Source organism: Topomyia yanbarensis, chromosome 3, assembly GCF_030247195.1.
Source record: "Topomyia yanbarensis strain Yona2022 chromosome 3, ASM3024719v1, whole genome shotgun sequence".
NCBI classification, from domain to species: Eukaryota; Metazoa; Arthropoda; class Insecta; order Diptera; family Culicidae; genus Topomyia; species Topomyia yanbarensis.
Genome location: NC_080672.1, coordinates 230,928,162 through 230,948,138, shown reverse-complemented (window position 1 = coordinate 230,948,138; position 19,977 = coordinate 230,928,162). Strand labels below are relative to the sequence as shown.

General features: G+C 38.4%; 1 protein-coding gene across 5 annotated transcripts in view; it reads left to right on the top strand.

Moving 5' to 3' along the window:
* The window catches only part of LOC131688995 (uncharacterized), a 327,429-nt gene that overhangs the window by 226,262 nt on the left and 81,190 nt on the right, over positions 1–19,977 (top strand). For all 5 annotated transcript variants that reach the window (XM_058973713.1, XM_058973716.1, XM_058973712.1 and 2 more), the window contains one exon: positions 6,245–6,495. In XM_058973713.1, the coding sequence (XP_058829696.1) occupies positions 6,245–6,495 (251 nt within the window). The remainder of the gene's footprint in view (positions 1–6,244; positions 6,496–19,977) is intronic.

Here is a 19,977-nt window from a genome sequence, read left to right as displayed (position 1 = left end):
TCACGACCGGGTTCAAGATATCGCATCGAATGAGCAATCGATATGAGAGTTCCCAAAATCGATTTTTCAACGGGAGAACGCCCGACAGCACTTCGAGACTCATCGTATGGGTCGACTGCATGCACCCTAAGGCTATACGCAAACAACGATACTGAATTCTTTCGAGTTTGATGAAATGTATGTTCGCGGCGGAGCGAAAGCAGAAGCATCCGTATTCCATTACCGACAGTATCGTTGTTTGATACAACCTAATTAGGTCTCCTGGGTGGGCACCCCACCATGTTCCGGTTATTGCACGAAGAAAGTTGATCCTTTGTTGGCATTTCTGTTTCAAATACCGAATATGGCATCCCCAAGTACCTTTCGAGTCGAACCAGACCCCTAGATATTTTACTGTGAAGACCTGAGCGATAGTTTGACCCATTAATAGAAGCTGTAGTTGTGCTGGTTCACGCTTCCTTGAAAATACAACTAGCTCAGTTTTCTCCGTGGAGAATTCGATACCCAGCTTAATAGCCCAAGCAGACAAATTGTTCAGGGTATTCTGTAATGGTCCTTGTAGATCGACAGCTTTGGGTCCCGTAACAGATACCACGCCATCGTCTGCAAGTTGCCTTAACGTGCAGGAATTGTCAAGACATTCATCAATGTCGTTGACATAGAAATTGTATAAAAGGGGGCTTAGACATGAGCCCTGGGGAAGGCCCATGTAGCTAAATCGTGATGTCGATAAGTCACCATGCGAAAAATGCATGTGCTTTTCCGACAACAAGTTTAGTAAAAAGTTGTTTAAAGTCGCTGAAAGACCATGCTGGTGCAGCTTCTCTGAAAGAATGTTGATCGAAACTGAATCAAAAGCCCCCTTAATATCTAGGAACACTGATGCCATCTGCTCTTTGCTAGCATAGGCCATTTGAATTTCAGTTGAGAGCAACGCAAGACAATCGTTCGTCCTTTTGCCTTTGCGAAAGCCAAATTGTGTATCTGACAGTAAGCCATTTGCTTCGACCCAATTGTCGAGGCGAAACAAGATCATTTTCTCGAACAACTTCCGGATACAGGATAGCATTGCGATCGGACGGTACGAATTGTGGTCGGAGGCTGGTTTTCCTGGTTTTTGGATGGCGATGACCTTCACTTGTCTCCAATCGAGTGGGACAATGTTAGCCTCGAGAAACTTATTAAATAAGTTCAACAAGCGTCTCTTGGCAGAGTCAGGCAGATTCTTCAACAAGTTGAATTTGATTCTGTCTGGCCCCGGAGCTTTATTGTTACACGACAAGAGAGCAAGTGAGAACTCCACCATCGAGAAAGGTGTTTCGTTCGCGCTATCGTGAGGAGACGCGGCGCGGAAAATCTTCTGTGCCGGGGCGGAATCCGGACAAACCTTCTTGGCGAAATCGAATATCCAACGGTTTGAATATTCCACGCTCTCATTAGTACTATTTCGGTTTCGCAAACGCCGGGCCGTGCCCCAAAGAGTGCTCATCGATGTTTCTCTCGTTAATCCGTCAACGAACCGGCGCCAGTAACTACGTTTCTTGGCTTTCATCAAACTCTTCATTCGCGTTTCTAACGTCGCATATTGTCGATAGCTAGCGGGTAACCCGTCGTCCCGGAAGGTCTTATACGCGGCGGCCTTCTCCGCGTACACGTCTGAGCACTCTTTGTCCCACCACGGATTAGGAGAGCGTTTTTGTATGTTCGCGCCGGGTACTGGCTTAGTCTGAGCTTGATTCGCGCTGTCGAGAATCAAGCCAGCCAAAAAGCTGTACTCTTCCTCCGGAGGAAGTTCTTGGGTAGATTCGATGTTGTCGGATATCGCGGCAGCATAGCTCTTCCAATCGATATTTCGTGTGAGGTCATACGAAATATTGTTTGATTTCAATGGCCTTGAACCATTATTGATTGAGACTACAATCGGCAGATGGTCGCTGCCGTGGGGATCAGGAATTACCTTCCACATGCAATTTAACCGCAGCGATGTTGAGCAAAGGGACAAGTCTAAGGCGCTCGGGCGCGCTGGAGGAGCAGGAATCCGTGTCATTTCACCCGTGTTTAAAATTGTCAAATTGAAGTTATCGCAAAGATCCTGAATTAAGGAAGACCGGTTATCATCATAGAGGCAACCCCATGCTGTACCGTAAGAGTTAAAGTCTCCTAAAACTAGTCGCGGTGCTGGCAGGGATTCTAAGATGTCTTGTAGCCGTCGGTGCCCAACCGCGGTGTTGGGGGGAATATATATGGAAGCTATGCAAAGGCTTTTGCCTTTGGTTGTTACTTGACAAGCGACAACTTCAATACCTGTTATCGAGGGAAGGTTAATTCTGTAGAAGGAATAGCACTTTTTGATCCCCAAAAGCACTCCTCCATAGGGGGTGTCTCGATCCAGGCGAATAATATTAAAGTCGTGGAAGTTGAGATCTATGTCGGAAGTTAACCAAGTTTCACATAATGCAAATGCATCGCAGCTCAAATTATTTATTAAAATTTTGAAGGAATCGATTTTCGGGATGATACTTCTGCAATTCCACTGTAGAACAGTGATCAAATCCGTGACCTCGTTCGATGAGTTAGCCATCGAAGGATACAATCGCTGAGAGGAGGGGCCATTTAGCAGTCAACTGCTTCAAAAATGTTCTCACTGTAGGGAGAAAAGCTAACATAAGACTTTTAATAGGATCAGTAATATTGAAAGTTTTTATTCTCCAGTCCACTATGTCCGAGAGTTTTATAATTCCAGTGCTGTGATTACTCTCGAACTGAAACAAAGGAACACTTGGGATTTTTGATGTTCCTGGAAGTGCTGGGAACTCCTTCTCTGAGCTTAATCCTCCGAGACCAGGAGCTAATTGCTTCGGTTTGGTTGCAACACTTCCAATAGATGTGACTTTCGGAGCCCCCTCAAGGGACACCTTTTGGCCTTTACAAGGAACTTTACGAGAGGAAATGTTCCTCCTCTTCCTATAAATTCTAGGCACCCTAGTAGATGTTCCCTCTTGTGGGTTACCAGCCTCGCTCTCGTCAGGAGGCAAGTGAGTTTGCTGAGGATGGTGGCGTAGCATTCTTTAACATTTCTGCGAAAGAATGTTTGGATCGTCCCGCAAGGGAACGTTTCAGTTTATCCCCGCGTAGTTTGTACGCGGAACATGCCGAGATATCATGCAGACTCTCCGCACAGTAAGGACACTTTTCGGCTTGCCTACTGCACGAATCATCTAGATGATTCTCCCCGCATTTTCCACAGCGGGCCTTATTGCTACAATGGGTGGCTGTGTGACCCAGTTGTTTACACTTTGTGCAATTCATGACCCGCGGCACAAACAGACGCACAGGTAGACGAACCTTGTGCAAGAGGACGAAATTTGGCAAAGCGGTACCAGCGAAGGTCACCCGATAAGAGTTTGATTGGGGGTACGTTTTTGAACCATCCCCCGCAACTACTACTGAGTGCAAACGTTTGCACTCAAGTATTTTAACTGGCTGAAGTAAGCGGTCTCTGAATCGGCCAACCCCGTACTTCAGCAGATCCTCGCACGTCAAACTCTCATCGGTTACGACGCCTTCGGATTGTACTCTTACAGCCGGAATATACACGTTATAATCCCGCGTAAAGTGCTCACAGCAAGCAATATCGTTTGCCTGCTTTGAGTTGGCTAGCAACACCCTTATCTTGTCCGAGCGGACCTTTAAAATTTCGGTCACAGCCGAGAACCGTTCCGTCAGGTCTCTAGAAATCTGAAGAAGATTCAGTGATTTAGTCTTGGGCCGAAAGAAGACCACAAATGGACCAGTTGAGAGTTCTGGATAGCATTTGGGCCGGGGGGGAGCCTTAGAAGTTGAACCCGATTCATCTTCCATTTGACCATCCGGAGAGAGAACCATAGAAAACGTCAACGCACGGGGTCAGCGCCCGCGCAGACGGAAGAAAGCAATAAATGTGTTACAAAAGACAAAAACCACTTAGCTTTAAACTGGTGTCCAACGACGAACCGATCCAGCTTATACAGCTGGCTATTGTTTAATCCTCACACGCGAACAAAAGACTGAGGACCGAACCGAACTGGCAAAATAACCTTGAATGCGGATTAAAACTATTCTTTATCGCCTCACACAGCACTACGGACTAGAAAAAAAACCTCTGTCTCGATGGAGAGCTCGAAAACGAATGTTTCTCGCTATATCTAAGTAACCAAGTAGAATTTCAATGTTCTGAAAACGCCACTATGTAGAGATTTTTCAAACAAATTATGTGGCATATCTAACTCAGTTTACCCCAAAATGGCGTTTGTCATAAGATAGCACAACAGCGACGATATGTGATATTTGTATTTTGGCGATAAATGATTGCTGAAGAGAGATTCATGCAGTTCCGCAAAAATGTTGAACGAATGCTTTTTAAGTTTCTGACGCTTTTTAAATCTTGTTTTCAGTTTAGTTACGTATCGTTTGTACGTCGTACTCTTAACTCCATTCGTTTTGAAAACCTTGAAAGTTTGCATTTATTTTTCTGATGGTGCTCGTCAGCATTTTAAAAATGTTAAGCTTTGTGCTATTTTTTTTTTCACCACAAATCTGATTGCACTCACCCCACACAGTGGCAATGATGATCAAATTTCGACCGCAATAGGGATCTTTAGGGGTGTGCGGGTTAAGGCATATTCTGATGCAGATTAGTACCGTGAGTTAATATCTCAGTCCTTTTTCAATTTTTTGGCCCGAAACTATTGAAAAAAACATTTTTTTAGTTTGTTTCCTTTTAGGACAATAACACATCCAAACCCATGCGACTTGCACGACCCTATAGGTTGCCTTATCAGATCTACCATAGTTTGCAGATGAAACTTGGGATGGCAGGTTGCTAGCGGATTGACAAAGTACCAGATCATGCTGTGTGGGGTGCTGTCCCGGTTAACAATGAGGCGAACGAGATATTTGCAGATACGTCATTTAGTAGGACAACTGTTAGTTTGCTGGTTGAGTTTAATTTGGTTTTTTTAAATTTAAAAATCATAAAAGAATAATTAAGGTTTAAGAATGATATGAGTGTACTCGTAAGGACACCCGCTACCAATACATATGAAAAACTGGCACAATTTTTCCAAATTAAAGATCCCTATTGAGTCGTACGAGGTGGCAAGGAAAGCTTCTTTGTTACGCAATGTTTCAAGTTAAAATCTCAGAATAACATAGGAAACGTGCCGAACCAATTTATTCTGATGCAAGAGCAGGGAAAAATCGACAGAATTGTTTCCAAAAATACCAAACCATACCTGGAACACAATCATTTCACTATGTTGAGATGAACGTGGAATTCAAATTAAAACTGAAGATTTTTTCTTCCGGTGACACTTTTAAATGATTAAGTCAATATAAATCTGAAATTAAACATACATCTAAATGCAATAAATAGTAAAGTTAATCGCGTGTGTGTTACACAACGCGCTGGTGTGTAAAACTTCATACAGCCAAGTCTGAGTACGAGCGAAGCGCGTGGCGGTACGTTTTTCGCGCGCAAGGCGCAATTGAAAAAATCATATCTCCGTAAGTATTTAATTGCCCACTCCGAAATTTTTATGGTATCAAGAAAAATGATTTTACTACTTTATACAATAAAAAAAAGAAAAAAAAATCATGTCCAAGTTTGAAAAACCGATTTGTTTTAAACTGTTCAATATTTTCCATGAAACCAATACGCTGAGTAAGTCTTTATATACATCATCCGAAAGCTGTGAAAAAGGCGCACATTTCATGTCTTGGACACTTTTTGGTATCTTCTTTACTTTTGACAGTACGAGCGATTGAAAAAAGTAGGTTCTTTTTTAAATGGTGAAATTCAACACAAAAAATCTCGAAAGTTTCGCCTACTATGATGAAATAAAAAATACGTGGCGAATATTTTAGACTACTAAACCGAGAAAAAAATTTATTCGCACAAGAAAAAAATTGTGGCAAATTTTGCGTGGAATGCCCAATATATATATATATATATATATATATATATATATATATATATATATATATATATATATATATATATATATATATATATATATATATATATATATATATATATATATATATATATATATATATATATATATATATATATATATATATATATATATATATATATATATATATATATATATATATATATATATATATATATATATATATAAGTTACTGCTATTACTACTATATTAATAAATTAATTATTCTTGTCTTGTTGATTTCATTCCAGTTTATCAACATTGTCGTAAATTTGTTAGATGCGCTGAAAACGTCTTTTTCACATCGTTCTCTTTTGGCTAGAAATTTGGGGAAAAAAGATTCTATTAGTGATGCGGCCATCGCTGGAATAACAGCTCTTAAAACTTATGCTAGATCTTATCATAGCTCAGACAATAAATGTCTGCTCAAGTACATCTGTGAAGCGAATAATGACTGCATGAATGCTGTTGGAGGATCTAGTATCTTCTGTCAGCTTGGAAAGTAAGTATTTTAGGCTTTAGGGGTAGACCTTTGTATGAGATCGCTTTCCTCTCTTCATTTGTATGTAAAACATTTTACACACAATGTGTGCTATTTTTGTGCTTTACTCGACTATATGGAGCTGGGGCTATTTGTAAAACTCAAATTCGAAATTCGATCCACATAACGAAAACACCGAATAATTTTAAACGACTGTAGTGCTGTTAATATTTGGTAGATTTGCAATATTTAATCACCAATCGATTTAGAAAAGTCCAGCTTAAAATTGATTGCAACTGCATTTTGGTATTTTTATTGAAAAATCCGTATTATTGTGAAAACATTGTGAAAATATGAGAAAGCCGTCAAAGTTTTCGCAAACGTTTTGCTAATTGTTGACGAATTTTCATAATTCGAACACCAATCGATTCAAACAATTGCCGGTGATTTTTTTTGGTAGAATTTGTTTGTTTTCTTAATAGTATCTACACTATTGAAAAATCAGCAAAAATAGGCAAAACAAGAAAAAAATTCAATTTGTGCAAGACTTTTCCTAACACAGACCTCATCTCCACATTCATAAGCGTCATACAAATTTCGTCTTCATCTTCATCTTGACATGTTCGTACTAGAAGGATTTTACTGTCCGTAGATCCAAGCGATGATGGTGCAACAGAAGCGAGATGACAGATTGCTAAGGGATCATTAGGTTTGTTCCAGTACACGGAAGTCACTCCGGAGTAAACAGGAGCAAAAAATCTTTGCTCCTTTTTACTCCGGTTTGCTACCAGAAGAAGAAAAAAGAGAAGAAGAGAGTACAGGAACGATTTTCTCCGGAGTACTTCCAGTTTCTTCTGGTACTGGAACAGACCTATTCATAAATTACGCAACGCGATGACGAGGGGGAGGGGGAACGAGAAGTTGTGACATATGGGGGAGCGGGAGTAAGATAGATCGTTACGTAACATGTTTTTACTAAACAAAAAAAAGTTTTCGAAAAAAATTTACGTTATTATGTAGGGGGGATAGAGAAACTTGTGACAATTTGTTACATGGGGGAGGGAGGAGTCAATTTTGGGCAATTTTCGTATTACGTAATTTATTAAAGGTCCCTAATTTACACTGTGCATATGAGCCGTGCCAACAAGGTTCGAACAGTTTCATAAGATTGTCGACCCGAATCACACGACATATTTTTGAACTGGAGTCGACTGTTTCCAAATTTTAGGTTAGGTGTATGGCTTTGCAGTCTAATTTTTAAGCAAAAACAAACTAGCTTGTATTAGAGAGATGACAGCATTGGTTGACCACACAGCTGCCACGGGACATACCTTCAAGCTAGACAGTCCAGAAATAATCGACCGCATATTCAAAACAGCAAATTTGCCAGTAATTGAAAGTTGCCATATAAAAAACACCCATCATGCAGTCAACAAGAGGACAGACACGGACAATTTACATACAGCATATGGTAGTACACCAATGTCATATACTCAAAAAAGTTATCACTTATCAATCACATGCAAAAACATATAAATATTTTCCATAATACTTTTCACGTAAATATTACATTTTACACACATAGAAAATTGTGTTGTCAATCTAATTAAAATCAGTGTCCACTGCATGTATATGTCAAGTGAAGTTCATTTACTTTTCATCGGAATGTCACATACTTTCTAGATTAATCCATATAAATTTTTATGTGAATTTCACGTGATTATTAGTTGCATTTAAAATAACATTCATATGCATTTCTTATGTGATCAAAAAGAGCGGAAGATGGACAATAAATATGTAGGCATTGAATTTTATTGTAATGCATATTATATTTACATGATTTGCTTAATCGAATAATTATCTCCCAATATAGCTGTTTCTCCTACCAAGCATCCTTTGAGTTGATAGTGTTAAGAAAATCAGCAAACTTTGTTACAGTTTTCGTTGGTTCATATAATGCTTAGTTTGTTTCCATTTTCGCATTCTGAAAAGTGATTTCATTTTATAAGTATTGCTCTTCTTGTATATAATCGATTGAATTTACGTTTAAATACCTGCAATAAACTGTACGAGTATCTCCGGTCGTAATTAATTCGCCTTGTGCTTTTTAGTACGTGAAACCATATTAAAATTGTAACCTTTTTTCACATCGTATATTCACGTAATATTCATGTTCTTTACACATAACACTTAAGTATGTGACAATCATATAGAATGTATGTATGGTATACCTGAAAGGCATTGGTATGGTATTTGAAATTCATAAATGTAGGTATGAATTTTAATTGCTGCACATGAATCTAATGTGATTGGTAATTTTTAATATTTACGCGCTTTTTCACTTAAAAATTATATGATTTTTTGGCTCAGTGCAGGTCTGGTGAAGATGGCACTTTGGTATTCGTAAGATGAATCTTACATGAGTGGTGTGAGTGATCACAGTATAAATCGACTTGCTTTCGTCATACCGGTCGTTTCGCTCCCATTGAATCGTGTAACCGCTATGACGTCGACCCATTGTACTTCTGGATTGTTTACATATTTTTGGTTGCCAACACTAGGAAACTGTGTGTTCTGCCACACCTGTATATACCTCATTGGTAGTATACTGCACACGATACACACGAGAAAGACGAAAAGAGAACCAAAACAAACCAGACGCACAAACACTAGTCTTGCTGCCGAGAGAGAGGGATTGAGAGAAATAACCTAAGCTAATCACACACAAGGCATCATCACACACACACCATCATGTAGCAAAACACAACACACTGAAAATGAATTGACATTTGCAAAAGTTAGCAGTTAGTTGAAAGATATTGACTGAACCGAATTCAGAGGGAAAATAAGACGAGCGTTTCGATCCCGAAAAGACTTTATACGATCTGAACAGATGATCGTAAATACACGGAGAGAATTCGTTCTGGCGAAAATAAGAGTTAAATGGTGATTATCTTTTATTTGAACAGCTCAAACAGCTGGCCGGTTTCTACGCAACTATAGACAACCAATTCGGAAGTACAGTTAAGACTCAATTTAAACAATACGCTGATCACAACAGAAAATTAAGCTGCATGGAAGTCCGGAAAGATTTTCTTCTACAGCGCCGTCGAAACGGGGTGTTTCCGAACCATATTCAAAATTCTTTTAAATGTTTGTTCGAGCTAATGGAAGGTCGCAGTCCATATTTGCGAAAAATGGAAAATTGTGTCGAAAATTCAAAAAGACTATATTAAATCTCGAGATAAAGCAAACTTTCTACAAAATAAAAGTATACCAGTCGGGGTGCGAGCACTTGCGAAAAACCATCAAAGCCGTGGTACCAGAAACTGTCTCGAAATCTTTCCTCGATATTCAACATAGTTTTCACCAACAGCAAACAGATAAAAACAGAAAATCGACTACCAAAAAATATCAGAGACTTTTAACAAAATTCACAGAATGCATAAAAAGTTCTTTGTCAACTATAAACAACAAAGCGTTGTATAATGCTACAACAGTTGCAATTCCCAGCAAAGTGGAAATGCTACTCAGTTTAGGAGCAAAATTTGCTCTCCCGTACACAAGCCCTTCTGAGATTCCGTTCTATCATATTATCGCAGATGTCGAAGGTATAATAAAATCACACACAGACACGGATGCACAAGAAATGTGCTCGTTGCGCAATTGCAAACAACATGCAAAACTTCCTACATCAATCGTGCACACCAACCAACCCATAAGTCAAACTATACAACCAAAAAACAAACCAGGATCTTTTTCAAACAACACCCTGAAGTACTAGTGCTACAATCCAACAAGGGCAACAAGACCGTCATAATGGACCAAGAAGATTACACTATGAGGATGAAGACCCTAATTGGAGACGAACAAACTTACGAAAAAGTCGGTAGAGACCCAATCTCGAGTTTTCAAACAAAAAATAACAACATAGTTCGAAGACTCGAAAGCCTAGGCCTCGTTGATCGAGCGACACCAACAAAAATGCGAACATACAAAGCTGTATGTCCGAGGATATATGGCCAACCCAAGGCACACAAACCAGAACTACCCTTACGGCCGGTTGTACCATGCATGACATCATCTACTAATCACCTGTCGAAATACGTGGCAAACATTCTCCAAAAGTCTGTCAAAGCAAATACAACATACGGAACTCTTACGAGTTCTGCCAATACATCAACAACATCAATCTTCCTAACGGCCACGTTTTCGTTTCATTTGATGTTGTTTCACTTTTCACGTCCATTCCAAAGGAACTGGTGAGAAAGGGCATCTTCAAGCATTGGGCCAAGATTGAAACAAACACCTCCATATGTTTGGATTTGTTCTGGGAAACGACGGAGTTTTGCATTGATTGCAGTTATTTCGCTTTCCAAGGAGGCTACTACAAACAAAAGTTTGGTACAGCTATGGGCAACCCACTATCACCCATCATTGCCGATATGGTACTCGAAGACCTCCTCAACGAAGCATTAACTGTTGTGAACATACCCATCCAAAGTACGTGATGATTTGTTCCTATCCTTGCCACGCGATCAAATTGAAACAATAAAAACAACTTTTTTTCCTTTTTTATTTCGACTATGTTAGTCACATTTTCTTTTTTTACATTTTAACGACATTCAATTAGCTAGAGATTACTGGGTAGGGAAAGTTATGAAACTTAGAGCCATAGTACTCAACTGAGAGCAAGGATGTGAAGTAAACAGATCGGAAAACTAGAAGTGGCAGGATCATTAGAACAGGCTTAATATCGTACGGGCTTAATCTTTGTCTTCTGTTAATGAGGGTCGAGCTTAGGCAGAATAACTACGAATCACCCGAATTCACTAACATGTGTCCTAATAAAGGTAGACGTATCTATCTTTGTCGGTTGTCACTGTTCCTTTCTTGGATATGGTACTGTGAGAAAAGACGATCTAACAATTAAAACTGAATGGTACACAAAACCAATAGCATCGGGTAGATTTTTGAACTGCTATTCATGTCATCCAATGCACCAGAAGATGAATGTAGCCATAAACTTTGCCCAAAGAGTTTATCGTCTTTCCACGAATTGGAACTCGGCGCAAATCAACATTGTCATCTTTCGGCACCCCAAACTACACGACTATACAAAAACTCTAATTAATCGAATCATCAATCACGCATGCAGCAAACCAGCAGCCGATACAGCTATGGAAGTGAACAAAGAAACTGTCGAAACGGACTCGTACTGCTCACTCACCAACGTCGATGGACTCACATGTAGAATAACTAAAACATTGCGAAAAGAATACTCTCGAACAAAAATAGCCAACAAAAACACCAAAACCGTTGGTGCACTTCTACCACCGGTTAAGGTTGGACAGAGAAAGGGTAAAATTCGCAAACGAAAAAAGCAGTTTTTTTTCCACACCGTAATCAATCAGCAGTACTGTAACAACATTCTACATACGCTAATTCATTTTTATGAAGATCTGACATACGGTGTGGAAAAAAACTGCTTTTTTCGCTTGCGAATTTAGCGCATTCTCTGTCCAACCTTAAAGACATAACACCAAAGGAGGAACTGAGCAACATAATATATAAAATAGCCTGTGAGGAATGCCCCGGCTCATATGTTGGTATGACGAGTACAAAACTAAAACCCCAACTCAGCGGGCACCGTTCAAACATAAAAAACCGAACACTCTGCGAGATGCCGGGTACACTAACGACGACACAGCGATAGCTTGTATTAGAGACAAGACAGCATTGATCGACCACGCAGCTGCCACGGGACAAACCTTCAAGCTAGACAGTCCAGAAATAATCGACCGCACATTAAAAACAGCAAATTTGCAAGTAATAGAAAGTTGCCATATAAAAACACCCATCATGCAGTCAATAAGAGGACAGACAGGGACAATTTACATACAGCATATGGTAGTATACTGCACACGATACACACGAGAAAGACGAAAAGAGAACCAAAACAAACCAGACGCCAGAAATAACCTTAGGTAATCTCATACCGGCTTGAACCTTCGTTCGAACCGGTCACAAATCTTGATAGCTCCTGGTTTACCTAGTTTTTCAACAGCAACAGTCTTTCTTAAGGCTACCTATATTTTTGCTCGATCAGTCTTTCTCAAGACTACCTATATTTTTTCGACAAATAGTCTTTCTCAAGACTACCTGTGTGAGAAAAGACGATCTAACTTTTTATACTCAATCAGTCTTTTTCAAGACTAAAACATTTTTCAAGAACTAATTAATTCAGCCTAAAGAAATATTTAATTCTTACAACATGCCTGGGTCCTCCCAGAAAGGCAGTGTGCCAAAAATTAAGCCTAAACGGAAAAGGGTATCTTCTCCACCCGAAAATTCAATTGACTGCAGCAGCTCATTCGAATGTGAAGCTGGTGAAATTTCTAAATTTCCTCGCATTGCGCATAATGCCAATGAGAAGAAAACGCAATTACCTCCGCCTATAACAGTGATGATCTTCGACTTCAAGGCCTTTCGAACTGAGCTTTCGACGTTCCTTCCGGACGCGAAAGTCTCTTTTCAGATTGGCCGAAGAGGAGAATGTCGAGTTACAGCAGAAGAATTGATTGGCCACAAACGACTACTCCAGTATCTTACGGAGAAGTTATATAAATTTTATTCATATGATTTCAAGACAGCTAGACCATTCAAGGCTGTCTTGAAAGGGCTACCACAAAGTCAAAGTTGGATGAAATATCCAACGAATTGAAAAATTTACTTAGCTTTTCTCCTTCACAAGTTATTCTTATGAAGAGAAAGGCTAGCGGCGACAATACGCCATTACGCTCTGGAATTATCCAGAAGTTTTATTTAATTCATTTTAACCATAATGAGGTTAATAATTTGAAAGTATTTGAAAAAGCACGTTTTATGTTCCACGTGCGAGTAAAGTGGGAACATTATAGACGACATGGGGGCAGAATTCAAAATCTGACCCAGTGTAGTAGATGCCAAGGCTTTGGGCACGGCACAAAAATGTAATTTGGATTCCAAATGTATGATCTGGGGTGATAAATCGCACACGAAAGATACTTGTCCGGTCAAAAAACCACAAAAAATGCGCTAATTGTAGCGAAAATCATAAATCGAATTTCTGGGGTTGTCCTGTTCGAGAAAAAATTATAAATTCTCGTTTTAGACAACAAAACAACAAATAAAAAATGTACCTACTTTTTCAGGTACACTTCTAGAAAACACGTCCAAACGTGTTGATCCGATTCAAAATAGATTAATAACTTTTTCTACCTCCGTCACACCATTCTACAATGCTGTGTCATCTTATGCTTCAGTGGCAATATAATGGCTACCGTTACCACAGCTACAAACTCGTTTGCACCCAACGCTTCCTTTAGTCCAATAGATCTAGGTAGCGTAACGGAAGAAAAATGAAAATACTTGCAGGACTCTATGTTACCTATGATGATTGCTATGTTAAATTCTACCTTTGAAGCTTTTCAAGCGGGGTGGGAATTTGCTAACAAAATTGTAATGGAATTAAAGTTTAACAATGACTTTAAATGACCCTAAACCCCAAGAAATGTACGGTCATTACGTTCTCGAGGAAAAAAACGCCAATTCGATTCAATTACTGTCTAGCTGAATCCACAATTGACAGAGCGAATTGCGTCAAAGATCTCGGAGTTTTTCTCGATGAACAACTGACGTTTAAACAGCATATCAGCTATATTGTCACGCTGTTTGGGGTTCATAATGAGAATATCCAAGCACTTTTCAGATATTTACTGCTTGAAATCGCTCTACTGCTCACTCGTTCGATCAACTCTGGAATATTGTTCAGTTGTGTGGAACCCTCATTATCTCAACGGTGTCCATCGAATTGAGACAGCACAGCGCAGATTTGTTCGGTTTGCCCTTCGTCGATTGCCTTGGAGCAACCCTCACCAGCTGCCAAGTTTTGAAAACCGGGGTTTGCTTATTGGACTCGATACATTGCAAGTGCGACGGGATCTATTCCGTGCTATGACGATTTCGGATATTTTGCAAGATCGAATTGACTGCCCCGAGCTTCTCAGTGCGATAAATATGAACGTTCGCCCTCGCGCCCTTCGCAATAATTTATTCCTCCTATTACCTCTTCGCCGGACTAACTATGGAGTAAACGGTGCCATCATTGGTTTGCAGCGGACCTTCAACAGAGTGTCATCCGAGTTCGATCTTCACATTCCACGTAGCAGATTACATGTTGACTTTTTAAATAGATTAAGAAATTATCATTAGGACCACACTGTATCTGTTGATATTAATTAATTATAAATAAATAAATAATCATTTAAATTTATTAAATTGGAATGATCGTTCATTAAAAAGTGCGAAGACGAATTTTTCAACTTCTTGAGGATACATAATGTGCATATAGCCGTTATGATCGAAACTTTTTTAAAACCAAATATTAAATTGAATAGTAACTCCAATTTTGTTATTCATCGATTTGATCGAATTGTTGGATTCGGCGGAGGAATCACAATAGCGGTTATTCGCAGGATCAAACATTCCGTTACGCCGTCTCTTGACACCAAGGTGATCGAGAGCTTGGTATCGAAGTTGAAACTGATCTTGGTACCATTATAATTGCTACAGCCTATTTGCCTTTGCAGTGCACTGGCGAGCAAATTAATTTCTTGAAAGGAGACTTACAAAAACAAACAAGAAATCGGTCGAAATTCTTCATAATCGATGATTTTAACGTCAAACACCGAACCTGGAATAATGCTCTAAGCAATTCCAACGGTAAACTACTTTTTAATGATTGCTCTGCTGGTTATTATTCAATTTTGTTCCCGAATGGTCCTACGTGCTATTCGTCTGTAAGGAATCCATCAACAATTGATTTGATTTTTCTTCATCACAAAGCGAATTGGGAAGGGTACAAAACTTATATTGACAATAATTTTAATCATGACCTTGATTTACAAAATAAAGCTGTTTATTGATACGGCATTACAAAATTTAAGTAATTCTATAGTTGATGCTAGAAATTTATCAGTACCAACAACACAGAAAAAATTTAATACTATTGACGACGATCTTCAACTTCTGATTCGCTTGAAGAATGTTCGAAGACGTCAATATCAACGTTCTCGTGATCCTGCTATGAAATGTATCTATCAGGATCTACAAAAAGAAATTAAGCATAGATTCACACTGAGATTAAGAAATGAAAATTTCGCGAAAGAGGTTGAACAAATCAAGCCAAATTCTAAACCTTTCTGGAAACTTTCTAAGGTTCTTAAGAAACTTCAGAAACCAATTCCAGCTTTGAAGGAAGGTGACCACATACTTCTTACAAACGAAGAAAAAGCTCAAAAACTTGCTCAGCTGTTTGAAAGCGTCCATAATTTCAATCTCAACGTTGTGAGTCCTATTGAAACCGAAATCTTACAAAAATATGAAAACGTTTCAAATCAAGTATTGTCTCTAGACGATATTGTTGAAACCAACTATGATGAGATCAAATTTAACATGAAAAAGTTAAAAAATATGAAAGCTCCAGGTTACGATGGAATTTTCAACATTCTTCTTAAAAACTTTCCAGAAATCACCATGAGATACTTGGTCAAAATATTCCACAAATATTTTGAATTAGTATACTTCCCTGAAAGATGGAAAAATGCCAAGGTTATTCCTATGTTGAAGCCAGATAAAAACCCAGCAGAAGCATCTAGCTATCGACCAATTAGTTTACTCTCTTCTATTAGTAAATTATTTGAAAAAATCTTCCTAACTAGAATGATATCACATATCAATGAGAATTCTATTTTTCTTCATGCGCAGTTTGGATTTCGTACTGGACATTAAACTACTCATCAACTTGTGAGAGTAACTAACATGATAAAGGCAAGTATCTCAGAGGGCTATTCCACTGGACTTGCTCTTCGAGACATCGAAAAAGCTTTCGACAGTGTTTGGCACAAAGGATTAATTGCCAAAATGTAGGATTTCAATTTTCCAATTTACATAATAAAGATAATTAAAAATTATCTTACTAAGCATACCCTACAGGTTTCTTATCAGAATTGTAATAAGTCTAATAAGTCTATCTAAAATTTCAGAAAGGTTTTTATTACGTTCGAGTAGTGTTTTACCAAATATAACATCATCTAGGTAGACGAGCCCTGACATTGCTACTGTCATTTTCTGGAGAATGTAGAAGGACTTACTTTTAGTCCCATAGATAGACGTGTCATTTGATATTGTCCCCTATTGGTACTAAAAGCAGTTGTTGGTCTATCTTCCTTTTTCAACTCGCACTGTTAATATCCTTGTGAGAGGTCTAAATGAGAAAAATATTTCGATCATGCCAACGACTCGATTACTTCTTCTATGTTTGGAAGTGGAAATTTGTCGTCTTGGAGGGCGTTATTTAATTTACGGTAATCAATTACTCAGAGTTAAAAATAATCGAAGCTTTTTGTTGACGACTGAAAATGAACCTGTTGCGACTCGCGGTGAATAGAAAAAAATATTCTTTCAACTATCCATCTTATTCATTCAGTTGAATATCGTACAATATATTCATTACACTAATTATCTAGGAAAATGTTTTCAAATGTCGATAAAGCACCTTCGATGCGTTTGATTCGTTGCTGCACGGTCGCTCCGTGTAATAATCGGAGCCGAATGAAAATCTGCATAGTCCAATCCACGATTTCAACTTCCCGGCCGTTTTGACGTTTGCTGCGGGTGGAATGACAGCTGTTGTTTTTGCTTGTTGGGTACATTTTACACTGCAACCAACGTTTCGTTCGATTGTTTACGTTTGGTTAATACGATTTGTAGTAATTCTTCGTAATTTAATAAAATTTTGTAATCTTATTGAATGCGACAATCGGCTAGCTTGCACTGAATATCAAGTCAACGAAGAGTAGCTTTGGTTAGAGTTTTTATTTAGAGCATTTTGTTATTTGTGGGTGAAATCAATATTACGGTTCTTGGTACCTCTTTGTCCTCCGATGTGTAAAATCTAACAATAGCTAACTATGTTGTATTTCGACTATGCGAGCTATCAACATCCGTGACGACTGACTTGTTGACTTTTTAATGAACTTTCGTCGTATACTGGCAATATAATAAAAAAACGTAGTTTGGATAGCTACAATAAAAATTAAACTGGTTTGTACATACAGTCGAAGACATGATAGTAGAGGAAAATAGGTGGTTGTGGGAAAAGTAAGTTTAACCAATAAAATAGTTTCACTTGCTAGTTCTATAGTTATAGAAAACATTCGAAAATTATTTGTTGAAGCGATCTATTCAATGCTGATGAACGAGAAAATGTCCCGACCTCACACTGCCATGGTGTTGCTTGCTCCCATTTGAATGCCATAATCTGCTCCTTGGCAAATTTGCATGCACAGTCGACGGACAGACGGATTTGAAAAACAATAGTTATAAATGTCACTTATCGTTCAATGCGTTCAAAGTTCAATGGCAGCCGGTGATCGGAATCCTGAATGGGTCTTGTATGGTTTTCAGCTACATTGCAACAATGTAAACCTTACGGGTTAAAATGGTTTGACTTGATGCGAGACTGAACATTTTGGAAGATAGTGTCTCCGGAAAGTTGTGTCCAGTAAGTCAAGGTTTTCTGGATAGTGAAAAGAGTACCTCTGAATTTCCCTACCAGCTGGCAATAAACATTTCATGTATTTTCTTGAGGATTTATCCCAGTTTCGGAGTTGATTGTTGCATTTGAGCTGGATGCCATACTGCATCCATTTAGGATTCCGAATCAAATTCCGAATGGTTTGATCTGGAGCTTCATAGTATTTCCCAGTAATTTATACCGAAAAATGAACCTGGTTCTAAATAGTATTCCGACACCAGCGACACTGGAGCCGGAGTGCGAGTTAGAAACAGGTAGGATTCCGGCTAAACTTTACTGGGTTGTTATCGAAACGTACTTGCTACACTTATGGGATTTTCGATTGATTGACACTGGTGTAATGGAGTGCACTGGTTTTGCACCATTTTTGCACTTTCTAGCAAAAGTGTAGAAAACTGGGTATATTCCATTGACACTTCTGCTAGAAAGTGCAAAACCAGTGCACTCCTCTACACCGGTTCACATCAACCAAAAATCCCATTAGAAGTCTTCGACGCTTTATTGCGATGGAAATGTTCAAGGAATAAAAAATACCTAAAATACAAGCCAAACATACAATCAAATCAACGGCATTAATTCCATCTCCAAGAGTCGACATGAATTGTTCCTTTAAGAGAAGTAAATTTGAATTTTAGAACACCAATTATTCACGTGAGCTCTAAGCGACGTGATTCATTTACCTCTATCAATATTTAACGGATTTAATTTAGTCCCTTTACTAAGGAAGTAGTTTCTTTAGATGTTGCCTATTTGGCAACACTGTAACTAAAAATAACTATTTTTTCTAGATTCCCTGACTTATTTCCTTCAAAATGCATCTAACCGATTGTTTATAGGACAAATGAAGCCAAAGATATGAATAAAAGTTTATAATTGGTGATTTTTTTCTATGGAAAATTTTTCATGCACGATTATGACACGTCATACAAATTTTTTCATCAATACACACCTATGACACGTGTGAGTGCGACTTTTGTTTACATTTTTAGTGAAAACTCGCAACATAGTCAACCGATTTTCGTAATATTTGAGAGATTAGTACAGAATAGGTACAAGCATCAATTGTCTTCTCTGAATTGTTTCTATTATTTATAAGTTTCATGATATTCAATCTTAAACTTTAAAAATCGTTTTTCTCGAAATGTGCAAAATGGCGCTTGTCATAAGATAGCACAACAGCGACGAGTTACCTACTACACAGTCATGTGTCTTTTTAAATAAAAATCACAACTATCCAAATACAGTTTGATAATCAAAAGCAGTGATTGTCAATTTTCAAACAAAAATAAACACAACACAAGAAGAAGAAAAACATCGAACACAGTTCCACCCGCAGCTACTGTCAAAGTTAAAACTGATGACGTCATCGTGGATTAGACTATGGATGAATGGGCGGTTTGTTCGTTTGACATTTTCAGCTGCGTCACTGAATATTGAAAATGAATGCGGCTGAATATGATCAATTTTCATTCAATGAATTTGAATATTTTTAACTCTGCTATTACTAGTTTCCATTTTTTCTTATCATTGGCCGATTTCTTAGGAACTAGTAACAATGGACTGTTTCATTCAGAAACAGCATTTTCAATAATATTTCCTTCAAGCATTCTATCCACTTGCCTTTGGACTTCTTCCTTGTGAGCTCGTGGTAGCTTGTAAGGCCTAGTATACACAGGATGTGTGTCCGGCTTAACGGTAATTGACGGTTACCAACCGTCCTTATTTTAAAGGACATGTCCTTATTTCCGAGGTTTTTGGAAAGCGTCCTTATTTTACTTCAAATGTCCTTAATTTTAGTCTCAAACCTTGGCATATACAGGGTGGTTCAACATGAAGTTTTTTAACAGGGCATTTTCTAGTAGTTA